The sequence below is a fragment of the Phyllobates terribilis genome, unplaced genomic scaffold (genome assembly GCF_046119375.1).
Source record: "Phyllobates terribilis strain yellow unplaced genomic scaffold, ASM4611937v1 Scaffold_13__5_contigs__length_258822181, whole genome shotgun sequence".
In the NCBI taxonomy this organism is placed as follows: Eukaryota; Metazoa; Chordata; class Amphibia; order Anura; family Dendrobatidae; genus Phyllobates; species Phyllobates terribilis.
Genome location: NW_027362773.1, coordinates 129,499,724 through 129,514,335, shown reverse-complemented (window position 1 = coordinate 129,514,335; position 14,612 = coordinate 129,499,724). Strand labels below are relative to the sequence as shown.

The 14,612-nt window shown below is 44.2% G+C and overlaps 1 protein-coding gene across 4 annotated transcripts in view; it reads right to left on the bottom strand.

Annotated features, from left to right (window-relative positions):
* Positions 1-14,612, bottom strand: part of PHRF1 (PHD and ring finger domains 1) — a 58,188-nt gene that overhangs the window by 9,968 nt on the left and 33,608 nt on the right. For all 4 annotated transcript variants that reach the window (XM_073658642.1, XM_073658643.1, XM_073658641.1 and 1 more), the window contains exons 12-15: positions 12,495-12,614; positions 8,386-8,540; positions 3,557-6,294; positions 2,169-2,430 (exon numbers count right to left, since the gene is read on the bottom strand). In XM_073658642.1, the coding sequence (XP_073514743.1) occupies positions 2,169-2,430; positions 3,557-6,294; positions 8,386-8,540; positions 12,495-12,614 (3,275 nt within the window). The remainder of the gene's footprint in view (positions 1-2,168; positions 2,431-3,556; positions 6,295-8,385; positions 8,541-12,494; positions 12,615-14,612) is intronic.

Here is a 14,612-nt window from a genome sequence, read left to right as displayed (position 1 = left end):
AGAAAACCTTAGGTGGTTTCAGAGCTCCTTCAAATGAAATCTTATTTTGTGGTGCGTCCGGCATCGGATCAGAGATATCCAGCACCCGATGTATGGACGAGATTATGTCCTCAACTAGCGCTGCATTGCTAGGTGGGATTGGAGTTAGGGATCCATCAGTTTCCTTGTCTGAGTCAGAATCGCAGACGCCTTCTGACTCCTGTGTATCACTAAGGTGTGTCCTAGGTGACCCAGAATGAGGGATTTCTCTGGACGGAGATTGGTGCGGAGAAATATCATGTCTGTCCCTGGTAGGGGACTGTGTAGATGACCTGTGACTACGGTATCTCTCCCTAGACAGGGATGACCGTGTGCTATGGGATGACGCAGATGAGCGTGACCTATGGGTGCGCTTGCGTCCTGACCTTGACATGGATGTGCCTGGGTCAGTATGTGACCGAGTCCGGCTTTCCCTTTGTTGGGTAGCATTCATAGTCGAGGTATGGCTTTGCAGAGCCTGAAGCAATTTGGAGGTCATGTTATCTATGGACTGTGTCATAGATTGTGACATTTGAGTGACCCATTCCGGCGTAGCATTAGACACTGAAGGGTTGGTAGGGGCTACTTGGGACTCTGGCACAGTAGTCTGAGTACAATCCTTGCAATGCGGATATGAGCTGCCGCTGGGAAGAGCATTACTGCAGGCTGTACAGAAAGCGTAAAAGCAGTCCTGCTTGGTTTTCTTAGACTTTGAGCCTGGCATAGTGCACCTGGAGTGGCTATGCAAGGGGGCTAACTGTGCAGAGGAGGATACAGAGTGATAAAATTCGCAGCTGAGGTAACTCAGACTGTGAACTTACCCCACCAATGTGCCCCTGTGAACAGCGCTGAAAGAGCCTGGTCCTGTGCCTCCCCGGAGACTTGGCTGGCCTGTATGCGTCTTGCAGCTTATGATGGCCGCCGTGGCTCTTCTCCTGCTTGCAGAGATGAAGGAGAAGGGGGGCGGAACGCTGCAAGGGCGGCAGTTGCTATGGAGATGCGCGCCCTGCAGCCTAGATCCGCCCCCTGTGACACCGCAGTGAGTAAAAATCGTCATCTGGGGGGGGGGGGGGCGGAAAATAGGCGGCGGCTAGGCCGAAGCCGCGGTGTAAATTTATTTTCTGTGCCCAAAAGGGCTCCAGACCAGCGCGGTAGTCCGGGGGGGGGGGCTCGGATTAAAACCGGACCCCCCCGGATTGAAAGGCAGAATGGCGGTGGGGACATAAGTGGAAGGGGGTCTCTGAAAAGAGTCCCCCTTAGGCGCTTAAGATGAAAAGCTGCCGCAGGTGCAGGGCCTGTGTGTGCCATGGCTGCCTGCACTCCCCCCGGCTCCTACAGGGTCCCACAGAAAGACTGGGGCTCCTGTATTGCTGCTGGTCCTCGGCTGCGGTGTGCGGTCTGGTGAGAGCTGCAGATGCTGCCGTCCAGGCCCTACCTGATGGTGTCTCAACCTAATACCCCCAGGGGGGGGATTAGGGAGGGTGCCGCTGTCACCTGTCAGGGGGCTTAGTCCTCGCCTCAACTTCGGACCAAGACCGAGGGAATTGGGGAAGGAGGGGGGTTCTCAACTTCGAGCCTGACCCGAGGGGCCGGAGAAGGAGCAGCATGGTGGCTACGCCATCTCAACTTCAACTGTGCACCCCGTAGTAGAGGGCAGAGGAAGGAGCCATGCCGGGGGTCTCTTAAGAGACCCTCTTTTCTTCATCTGTAATCCTGTGCTGAAGCGAGGGACGAGTGAAGGTCTGAGGTGTGCCTCCTTGCGACACTAAGCAAAAACTGGAGTAGGCTGATGCCGTCAGGGGGTGTATACTGCAGAGGAGGAGCCACGCTTAATCTTTTTCAGATAAGCATAGTGTCGCCTCCTAGTGGACAGCAGCATAACACCCAAGGTCCTGTGTCCCCCAATGAGGCGACAGAGTAAAATCATTTTCAGTGGTAAAGACTGATAAAAACCTAACCAAATATAATTGATAATGGTTGTCTCACTGAAATCAAATAATATATCTAGATTGGTAATGAGTTCCCCTTGTTAGGCTTGGACCGGGTTCCACATTGATCCATGATTGGGGTCCAATATGTAAGAAGGATACGAGTTTTTCAAAGTGCTATGAACAGAATAAAACCCCACATGCCGGTGTTCGGGTACTTACACACAGACTCCTCTGCGGCGACGTTCTTAGGAGGATCTTTATGAAGGTTCCAAGTCACTCTCTTAATCTGGGGCTTGGCTTTCGGGATAGAAGAAGGGGCGGCTTCCTTAAGGCCATCGGACTTGCTAACTTCCAATTTGGAGTTCTTATTTGTTGTAGTCTTTTCATCAATATGGTTTCCTGCTCCCACATCACTTGACTTTTTAACATCTTTTAGAAAAGGTATGACTGACTTTACAGAGAAGTTAATTTCATTAGGCTCCTAGAATATATAAAAAGTAAGATTTCAGATGAGATGGCCAATAATAGACAAAACATCGGACACTTAAAAAAGGTTTCCTCATCATCAAGAATGGGTAGGATTGGAAAATGCTTGTAAAATCAAGCAACTTTGCAATTTCCCCCTTATTAAAAAGCATCTCTTCTCTCAAGAATTGACAGGAATTTTAATTCCATTGTGTACTGCTCGTTGCCTGGGTTACCGGCCACTGCTTTAGTCTATCAGAGGTGGTTGGTTTCTTAAGCAAGGTGCACAGTGTAGGGTCTGCATGCCCTGCTCTGTCTGGGTAGCGGAGACCACCACTGATCTAGAGAACTGGGGGCCAAAACCAGGACTGTGGAGTCTGTGTCCATTTTGGTGGAGTGGACAACGGTATAAAATGGACCGACTCCTAAAATATATAATAAATTGGGTACAGTAGTTCCATGCAGTTTGTGGGGAATATTATTTCATAAAAGTTTGGGAAAGTTAAGAAATGTCCTATAAATGTCTGTCCTATTCCTGATCTAAGGGTCTAGACTTTTAGCTGAGATGAATCTGTGCTACAGTTTATGTACATGATAAGTAGTGAAGCTCCTCCTCTACAGATAAGGGGAAAAAAAAACAAACACACAGGGAAGACATGCCTGCACTCATCTCAGAACTGCTGGAGTGAACAGGAAAGCAGGATTAAGGCAAGTACTTCTTAAAGCATATCTAAACTTTAAATAAACTGTGCATAAATCAATAGTCCAGTATAGGTTGTCTCTGTATGCTTGATGTTTTAGTTTGTTTTTCCTCTTAGCTCATAAATATATTTTATGCTCTATCTAAATGGCTTGATTATTGTATCATAATAATGATTAAAAGCCTAATAGTACCATTTTACTACATTAAATTTATCACTTAAACTTAAACATGAGCCATGTGTGAGGGAGTCGGAGTCGTGGAGTCAGTGTCATGGAAATTGAGTCGTCGGAGGTTTGGCTTACCGACTCCACAGCCCTGCTATGGACAACTGGCACAATTTGTAATATTGGCGACTGGTAATTAGAAATCAGTCATTGGAAGTAAAATTGTTCAAAAGGTGAATAACCATAAGATAATTTTCTCTGGTAACGCTATTTACCTTAACATCGCCTTCCCTCTTCATCAGTATCGCTTCTTCAAGATCTACATCATCTGGGCTGTCAGCACCCACTGAGCACACATCATCAGAGAGATCATTAAACAGGAAGTCATCTAAATGGGATGGCGACCACTGAAGATCATCCTCTTCTTTCTTGACGGTGAGAACAGCAGTAGACTTTGTAGGATCCCCAGGAGAAGATGGCTGTGGACTAGGAAGCTTTGGACTATCAGGCTCTGTGCCAGTAGACAAAGATGAAGCTTGAGGACTGACCGCAGACGAAGCAAGTACATTAATTAAAGGAGAAGATTCCTTCGGAGAAGGAGGTTCTTGGACGTCTTCATTCTTGTGTTCAGGAACCAAAGAATCCAAAAGAGAGGGAGACCAGGGTGGGCTTTCTGTTTCCATCTTAACTTCCTCATCACTGTCAGATAGTTCCTCATCTATTTCCTTTTCAGAGGAAACCTTATCATCTTCTAAGTACTGGAATGTTTGTCTTTCTTGTACTTCTTCTTCGGGTATAAGAAGCACAGACTTTTTTGACTCTTGAACAGTTGTGGGAGACTCAGATTTGAAGCTAACAGTACATGTTATAGTAGTTTCGTTGTCATTAGGGGACAAGACAATATGTCTAGTTACTTCTTGATCTCTAAACGCGGGAGGAGATCTGTCCTTTGACTTGTGAGATTTGAAAGCCTTGGTCATGGGTTGAGACCTTGATTTTTGCTTTCCCCGGTCTTCCTTAGGCTTCTTTTTCTCTTTCACTTTAGAACTGCCTTCTTTGTAGGAATAATTCTTGTCACTTTTATGTTTCCGCTTTTTTTCTTTTTCGGGACTAATGGGTCGGCCTACAGATCCACTTCTTGAATCACGCTTTTTTTTCTTTTTCTTCTTACTGTTATATGCCCTGTGGGACGAGCTACTTCGACTGCTAGATCTGGACCTTTTTCTCTCTCTGGACTCAGAGTTCTTCTTTTTCTTTTCTTTCTTCCTATCTTTTTGACGCTTCTTCTTAGAACGTTCACAGCTTCCAGAGCTCGACCTGTCACTACGTGATCTCTTTATCTTGTGGGACTTTGATTTGGATTTTCTTTCCCTATCATCTGTAGTCAATGAAGCGGATCTCGATTCTCGTTCTCGGGACCTCGATTCTCGCTCTTGTGACCTTGTTCTAGATCTTGATCGTGACTTTGGTTCCTCTTTAATAACGATTTTCCTTTTCTGTGGTTCTATGCTGTGACTAACAGATAACGAGCAGGGCTCTGAGGAGTTCTCTGCCTCCCAAACCACTCTATTACTTGCAGTACTCAGATGAAAAGTCCTGTTTGGAAGTATGTCTGGATCGGATTTAATAGAAATTTTAGGCTGACCTGCTACGTCAAAGTGGAAGCCGCGCGTACCACCCCCCTTGAGATCAGAAGTAATCTTTAGCCCAGACAATGGGCAGGGTATTCTAAAAGAAGTATGTTCAGTCATTTCCTCCTTAATTTCCTTTTTGATTTCCTTATCCACATTAAGGGGAGGGGGTGATACCGGGCTTACATTTTCAGGACTTTTAATTTCTGGTGACTCTCTGCTGTTAGGCGACAGCCCAGAAAAGTCAGGCCCAAGTTTAGATACACCCACTCTACTGGAGTGGGTGGTGAACTTAAAGCTCCGAAATGCTCCCACTTTCACACCGCTGGATTGAGCTGGGATAGGGTTTTCTGTGGACGTGGAGGGTAAAGGTGGAGAAACAGGCCTTTCAGGACTGTTATTCTCAGACCCTGAATCTGAACCCGTTGGCTCAAAAGGATCGTAAATTTCGTTTTTAACAGTTTTTTCTGTTTTGATAGTTGAAGGATATTGAGGGGTGGACTTTTGTTGAGCTTTTCCTTCTGATGTGCGGAAGGGGTGTTTTGCACTTGGACTGAACTGCCTACATGAATTACTAGAACTACCGCTGATTGTTATTCTAAGTCCTCCTCTTTCTGAATCCGAGGAACCCACATTCCTTGATGAGTTAGAACAAAGGGGCGCTTTGCTGCTGTTTGAGGGTGTATGACCAGACGATATCCCACCAGAGTGCCTTGAAGGTGCTTGAGATTCGTGGGGAGTATTTTTTTCTGTATTTTCTGCTGTAGCAAACCTGCCTACCTGCTTACTCTCGCCTCGCCCAGTCAGTTGGTTCACACTTGGCCCTTGGTTGGCAGAGTCCAATCGTCTACTACTTTCATCATTAGGACTGGTGTCTGCCTCCTTTTTGATCTTTGGTATTCGAGGAAATTCAGAAATGTCAAGTCTTTTTGCCGGTGGCTTGCTCGGATGCTTGACCTCTGGTGGTTTTGGAGGGATTGGATCATTTAGGCTGGGCCACTCTGGCTTGTAAAGACTTCCATTGAAACGATGCGGCTCGGCTCCTTTAGAGGCAAAACGTCCAGCAGAGGTCTGCACTTGGACAACCCGTGGAGTAAAAGCATTTTTTAACCTGAAAGGAGAAATCCCAGGCATTGACGAGTCGGGCACAGATAATCTATCCATGTCTCTAGAAGAGGATGATGTTGGAGGAGGTGATGATGAAGGGGACAGGGAGTATAGTTCAGACGATGGAAAACTGAGATGTGGTGGCTGTACAACAGGTTTCCATGTATTTATTGAGGAGGAGAATGTTGGGGACCCTGAGTGAGATGGGCTTGGTTCCATGAAGTCACGCGGCGTTACTTCTTCTCTAGATTTTGAGTCCTGTGAAGGAATTTCACCTAGAAATAATTCATGAAAAGTTAGCGTACAATCAAGGATTTATCAGTACAACTCTATAGTATGCCTGAATATACATAGTCACAAATTATGGACTTAAATGGGTTGTTGGGGCATAAAGTATTCTTAGGATAGGTCATCAATATAACATTGGTGGGGTCCGACACCTCTACCCACCAGATGTTATTAGCTCCGGCAGACGCTGAATGGCTCAGCTCTGTCTTACGTGTAGCGGCCGCTGTCGGATACTCAAGATCAGCTCTTATTAAAAAGAATAAGATCTGATCTGCAGTTCTTAAAAGGGACCGCTGCACACTGAACAGTCATCGCTGTTGGATCATGTAACAGCTGATCGGTGGGGTAGACCCCCACCGACCTGATACTAGTGAACTATCCTAAGTACAAGTAATCAATATTTTATGCATGGACAACCCCTTTAATTGCATGAATAGTCCTTCCACATAAGAGTTACCACATCTCTTCACCCATTCCCAAATTCCTATCTAGTGGATTCAGGCATTTCTGACAGACACAGCCATTGCAGAGTTTATAAACTGTCTGCCATCAGTCACAACACTAAGTTTCAAATCTAATGTTGGCCATCATTCTAACAATGAGGACCTCTTCACAAGTCCTGATATTTCTGGTACTGGAAAAAAACAGTATCAGTGCTATCCGTGCGCACCATCCATATGACACGTACTGGAATAGAATGCAGAATAGACTCAGATATATAATTAGTGTCGTGCGTGTGTAGTTTACTGTACTTTTAATTAGCTAATAAATAAAAAACAACCTAAAAAGGTACCCTCTATTTTTGATAACCAGCAAAGGTAAAGCAGACAGCTGGGGGCTGATATTATCACAGATATTGGGCCCTTCCCAGCCTAAAAATATCAGCCCGCAGTCGCTCCAGAATTGGCACATCCATTAGATGCGCCAATTTGTGTAATTTGCCCGGCTCTTCCTGATAACCAAGGACCTTTCCAGCATGATAATATCTGCCCACAGCCATCTGCTTTATCTTTGCTGGTTATCAAAAATAAGGGGGACCCCACATCGTTTTTCTTTTTTTCATTCATTTATTTATTACTATACACGACAAAGCACTAATTATATATCTCATGGATATCCATCTACCCATATCTATATCTAGCTTTGCACATATTTAACACCTAAACATCAGTAATTTCTATTCTGCATTATATTCAGGTACGTGTCACAGGGGCGGCACACCTTAGGACAACAGTGTGCACATGTGCGGGATCTATTGACATCTGTGCTGCCGGAAAAGAACGGACATGTCTACGTGTGGGTCACACGGTCTGTGTGAATATACGGACATGTGTACAGCTCCATAGATTATAATGGGTATGCAGGTGTATGTGTCTCTAGTACGTTTGAAAAGTTTCATCACACGTACTGGAGACATTGAGGTATGAAGGGGGCCTTACCCTGTGGGTTAGTGAGAAATGTTTTAGTAGCAAACATTAAAGGGGATGTTCACTATTTAGACAACCCCTTCTCAATTACTATATTCCCCAATGGAAAATAAAACAGCCCCTACTCGCCTCCAGTGTAGATCCTAGATCTCCCGGGGCTTGCGTGACATTATGTCACGTAGGCCTGCAACCAATCAGTGGCCGATTTATCGTAGCCATCACCTGACAGGTATGGAGCAAGCTTGTCTTCATGTCCAGTTAAAAGGGTTTCCACTATTGGACAACCCCTCCTTCGCTGCTAAACTACCCCTCATAAAATGATAAAGTATATTCAATTCCTGGACTATCACCGCTCTTACGATGTCGGCGTTGTGTCTCCCGGTGGTTAAGTGATTATTGGCTGCAGCGGTTATGTGACATATCACATCAAGTGACCACCGGAAGACACAGTAGACATCAGAGGAGCGATACTGGTCTTGGAGGCGAGGATATGTTTTTATATTTTATATTATGTGAGTCAATTTAGCAAATAAAAAGGGCTTGTTCAGTAGTGGCCAATCCCTTCAAGAGCTAAAACTAAGTCCAACAATATAATAAAAAGATACATAATATAAACCAAGGAGAAACCAAGTAACAGCATAAATGTCTCACCAGGATTCTTTGCTGTTAAAGATCCATCTCGGCTGATCCTAATTTCAGAACTCTTCATCATGAGCATGCTCTGCCCAGACAGGATACTTCCCAGGAGATCTGGCACAGGATCTGCGACGGACGCCGAACCAGCAGATAAAGGAGATGCTGTGCCCCTGAATAAAAATGCAAAGTCATATACGTTTCCCATCATAAAGCACGGGATACAGTTGGGTCCAGAAATACGTGGAAAGCGACACAATCTCCATAATTCAGCCTCAGTACATCATTCACTTGACTTGAAATAGACCTATCTAGATGTGACATATGTGTAGATCATTAGCATTAATCCAAGGAGTGTTACCAAATTATTAAACTGTATAGGAATTACAGACATTTTTGATTTATGCTTCAGTTTTTACAATCGCATCTTAACTCCTTCACCCCGGGCCATTTTCCGTTTTTGCGCTCCTTCTTCCCAGAGCCATAACCTTTTTATTTTTCTGTCAATATGGCCATGTGAGGGATTACTTTTTGCGGGACGAGTTGTACTTTTGAACAGCACCATTGGTTTTACTATATCATGTACTGGAAAACAAGGAAAATATTCCAATTCGGTGAAATCTTAAAAAAAGTTGTTCAATTCCACAGTTGCTTTTTTTTTTTTTTTTTTTTTTTTTTACCATTTTCACTATATGGTAAAACTGACCTGCCATTATGATTTTCCAGGTCATTATGAGTTCGTAGACACCAAACATGTACAGGTTATTTTTCATTTAATTGGTGCACACAAAAAAATCCAAAGTTTGTTAACAAAAAAAAAAGTCATCATTTTCCCCAGACACGTAGAGTCTTAATTTTTCGGGATCTGGGGCCGGGTGAGGGCTTATTTTTTGCGAGGTGAGCTGACGTTTTTATTGATACCATTATGGAGCAGATGTGTTGTTTTTCATCGCCTGTTATTGCATTTTATTGCGACCAAAAATACGCAATTCTGGCATTTTGATTTTTCTTCTTGTTATGCAGTTTACCGATCAGATTAATTCTTTTTTTATATTGATCGATCGGGTGATTCTGAACAAGGCGATACCAAATATGTGTATGTTTGAATTTTTTTATTGTTTTATTTTGAATGGGGCAAAAGGGGGGGGGGGTGATTTCAACTTTTATATTTTTTACAATTTTTTTTATTTATTTTACACAAGCTTCAATAGTCTCCATGGGAGACTAGAAGCTATGATATCTGATTGCCTGTGTTACACAAAAGCGATGATCAGATCGCCTGTGTGCAACAGAAATGCTCATGCTATGAGCGCTGACCGCTGGGCGGTGCTCATGGCCTCCTGGCAATGACAAACGCAGGGGTCTCCTGCAGACCCCGGGTTGTCATGCCAATTCATCAGCGACCCACAGTCATGTGACACGGGCTCCGATGGACGGGACTAGTGATATACTTCCGCAGCGGCCATGTTAAATGCCGCTGTCAGAGATGAACAGCGGCATTTAACATGTTAACAGCCGTAGGTGGATCGCGATTCCTCCCACAGCTGTTAGGGGCACCTGACAACTGATCAGATCAGCTGGCATGTCCCCGGAAAGGTGCGGCCTCATCGCCGGAGCCGTGCCAAAGAGAGAGATACGCCATGTGCCGTACTTGTACGGCACATGTTGTTAAAAGTCAAAAGTTCCCCAAAATTTTGGCGTTCTGAGGAACTACACCAGTGGGGAAACTGGAGTGAAAGTGCGGCAAATTCTCAGATTCTAATGAATCAGCTAAAAATATATGCAAATCGCTAAATTCTGCCCACAAAGCAGAAAACAAAAAATAGATAAAAATATAGGAAAAAAAAAAAACACGTGGGAAGATACAAAATAGACTTAAAAAAGGCGCATCCAGAATAATGAAGCTAGAGAAAAAAACAGGCACAATGGCAATGATGAATAGTATTTGGTAAGCACCAACCTACAGGAGGTCAATTACTTTTTATTGTGCGGAAACAGAGGGACACTAGAAAATGTCCGTAATTCCTAAGCAGTTAAACAATATTTTTGTAAAGCCTTATGAATTAAGAGCTGAAAATCTGCCCTTCACTCACATCTTGATGACTTTGTTTTAAATTCATTGCTTTGATGCACAGAAGTGAAATTGCATTAAAAGGGAATCTGTCAGCAGGTTTTTGCTACCTCATCTGACAGCAGCCCGATGTAGGCAAAGAGAAGCTGAATCCAACGATGTATCACTTATATTACTGTGTGCAGCCGTTCTGACACAGTTTTTAGGTTTAGCAATACAGCAGAGCTGAGGAAGCTAACCCTGCCCACACCAGGCTCTATATATACAATGTCCATAGACAGTGAGGTGGCTATCACAGGAGGGGGTGTGTCAGAAGCTCCTGGTGCTAAAACAATCACTGCAAGCAAACAAAACCACTGAGCTCCATAAGAGAGGCATCATTGAAATCTGTGTTTTAACCCCTACAGCATGCGGTCTTCAGTTTACATAGCAAAAACCTGCTGACAGAATCACTTTAAGTTCAACACTGACCAAATACTTCTGGACTCGCCTGTCAGGAAATATTAAAAAATATTCCAAATCTCTCCTTCTGAAATCCCTCTCACTCTTCCCCCCTCCTCTATCTACCATTTGTTAAAGGAGCAAGAGCTCGCAATCTAAACAGCTGGGTCTATACACACAAGAGGTGGCAAGCTCAATTATCCAGGCTAATTACCATACGAATGTAGCCCCTATTAGAAGAGACCTGTGATGAGTAGACACCGAGCTAAATAGGAAACCGCTCGTTAAGACTAGCGTTGAGCGAGTATGTTCTATTAACCCTTTCGCAGAGTATGCTCGGGCCGAGCTCCGAGTATTTATAGCTGAGTATTTATAGCTGCTCGGTGATAAGGTTGAATCACTCCCGTGTGCATGATTTGCGACTGTTTGACAGTTTTATTACATGTGAGGAATGTCTATTTCTTACACATTCCTCACATGTAATAAAACTGTCAAACAGTTGCAAATCATGCACACGGGAGCGATTCAACCATATCACCGAGTAGCTGTAAATACTCGGAGCTCGGTCTGAGCATACTCGGACAGAACATACTCGGCTCAACACTAGTTAAGACTCAAAGGAAATCTACATCACCCCGCACAATAGCCAGGACGTTTCCATTTGCACGTGTGGAATCTGCAGTCTTGCAGGCATAAAATATGGAACATCGGAAGTTCTATAATTCCGATTGCGATGGGACACATTTTTAGTGTCAGGGTTAGCTATTTTTCCGTATCTGTATGCCCTGCTGGTGAGCTATAAACACAAAAGTACAAAAATAACGGACAGCAGTGAGGTCATGTCTGGTCTCTAAAGAAAGGTAAATTCGCAATAAAAAATATGGCATCACTTGCTAACCTCTGCGATCAACCAGCGTGAAGTAATCACAGAAGTTAGAGATTTAATAAAACCATGAAGGGCAGAGACCAGCCCACGTGAGGTCATCACAGGGGAGTGTGTGGGCAGGGTCAACCCTTCGGGATAAAAGAACGAGCTGAGCCAGGATTTATACACATGCCGGGAGATGCATATTTTGTAAGCAAGGGTCCCGTTCGATAATGGTCCATTGGAGCGCCTCCCTTCCAGCTAAACTGAATAGTCTCTCCGATCTGTCTAGTAAGTTTTTTCTATTAATCCATTTTATTTTGTGCAACTGTACATGTATGGTATTGTCCCCCTATGTAAAATCTTTTGTTTATTTTTCATAAACACTGCCTTCCTGTTAGATTAAATATAAAATTGTAATAGTTCTGTTTCTTCTGTTTTGTAATCGTTCCTCCCCCGAAGCCATATATGCTACCAGAAAGCAGGCGTCCAGTCAGGCCTGTCTTGTATTTGAATATTTAAATCTGATTGGTGGTGGCAGTGAATAATCTTAATTGGGCTGTCGTGAAGCTGGCAATGATCGTACGGGGCATATACACATATTCCATGCGAAGGAATCCGGAGGTGTGTACGCCATACGCTCACTGCTCGCTTGCTGATAGCTACGTAGTGAGTAATCGGGATTGTGAGTGTGCATAATCCCTGACATCACCGGTATAAAATTCCACTAAAAAATTAATTTTCTCATACCGTGACAGTCCAACGGAGATGGGCCTTGCAACAGGTTGATGCGACCTCAATGCAGAACGAGAAAGGATCCTTCGCTTAGCGGTCAGCGGAGATGAGGGGTTACTGACTGGGCCGTCGTTACTATAGAAAAACAGAAAAATGCAGCTTGTTGTTTAATACAGTTTCCTACTGATGGTGTTACAATATAGTTATAATGTAATCAAAGAGTGGGCTGTAGGGTGAAATAAAATTCTTAAATGATAATTAGTCATTTTGGTCAAAATTCATCTACTGTGTACAGCAAGCTTTACGACTGATATAGATATAAAAGAAATAGTCGGCACTCCGTAGTCCTTGTTAGTGGTTGGTGGTTAGTGAATTGATCGTATACACGTGAGTGCCGGGATCTTCCTACTTAGCTTTACGACTGAGGCTATGTGAACACAGTCTTTTTGCTGAGGTTTTTGATCTGGAAAGTTTCTGTTCAGTTTCTGTGCCAAAAACTCCTAAAAAAAAACTCTTTGTACACAAAGCATTACAGAAGACCTATCACTTCATGGGAAACCTCAAAATAAAAGACAACCAAATATAAACATTTCTGAACATTTCCAAACTAATTTAGTGATGAAAGCTCTGACCATCTAGGGGAGAGAGAGACTGAAGTCTGGGCTCTCCGTTGTCTCACCAATTTTACAGCTCTGTGAGACTTCCTGTTGCTAAGTTGTGAGAAACTACTGTGGGGGGAGAGATCTGTGACTGTCCAGCATTGAAACACAGGGAAGATCTGTGCTGTTAAATAACTTCATTTGTCATGTAAGAAGTAGTGTTGAGCGAACATGCTCGACACTGCTCAGTACTCGCCAGAGCATCACGCTACTCGGGATGTTCGGCGAGCACCGAACATTTCCGGGTTACTCGGGCGGGAGCTCGGGTCTCCGCCCTGCATGTTTGGCGCTCTTTACAGAGCCAATGAACATGCAGGGATTGCCAGCCAGTCACTGTAATGCTGCAGCCATGTTGGTTGTGGGCATTACAGTGATTGGCTGGCCGCACAGCGTCACCTCGAGTATTTAAAACTGGGCGCCGCCATCTTGGACACAGTCGCTCCGGATTAGACAGTGTAGGGACAGCGCTGCTGATTTAGGGAGAGATATAAACTGCAAAATAGTTAGTGTAGGGTCTGTAAAGGCTGCCAGAACAAACAAACAGTCCTTTTCAGGACTAATATCCATCCCAGATAACAGGCAGGCAGGCTGTATAGGAGACACAGTGGTTATACCAGCAAACGCTGCATTACAGTCCTGTGCTCCTGTTGCTGAAATTGCTGGACTTAGCACCAGGTGTCGGGGGCCAGGAAAAATCCTTTTTTTTCATCGAAATCCTCCTTTTTTTTCCTCCTTCACACTGTACAAATACCAGTCTTATTAACCTTTTGGTGTGTCCCCCCCCCCCCCCCCAAAAAAAAGCGTGTCTCTGATTTTTCTGACACAAATATAACTGTTGAAAATAGTCTGGTGTAGGCTAGAGAAACAGAAGTGTTGTTTTGCACTTCCACGGTTCAAATCGCTGTATTATCCATTTTGGGCCATTTGTATCTAAAAAAAAAAAGCAGTTTGAGTGTGTCGCTCACTGTTCAGCCGCAAATATATCTATTTAAAAAAGTGTGGTATACCCCAGTAAACAATAACTGTGGTTTTCCTCTTCCACGGTTCTAATCTACTCTTTATTACCCTTTTTCCATTGATAGTGCAAGTGTAAGCTATTTTACTTCATTTACAATGGGCAAGGCGCGTGGCAAGGGACTTGGAAGTGGACGTTCTGGTGATGGTGTATGCAGAGGACGGGGCCGTGGCCAAGGTGAAAATGTGCCACAACCAACAGCCACATCTTCTCGCTCCCACTTCTTGATCGAATTACTAGGGAAGCACAGAACACCACCAGTATTGAGAACTGATCAGTGTGAACAGGTTATTAATTGGATAGCAGATAATACTTCCAGTTACCTGGGCACCACCACCTCCGGTCTGTCTTCCACACGGTCAACTCTTAGTAGCCGTGAGTCTCGACCGCATACTCCTCCTCACCCTGATGCTCCTTCCTCCCACCATGCCGAGTGTAGTCAGACAGCAAGTGATCCCA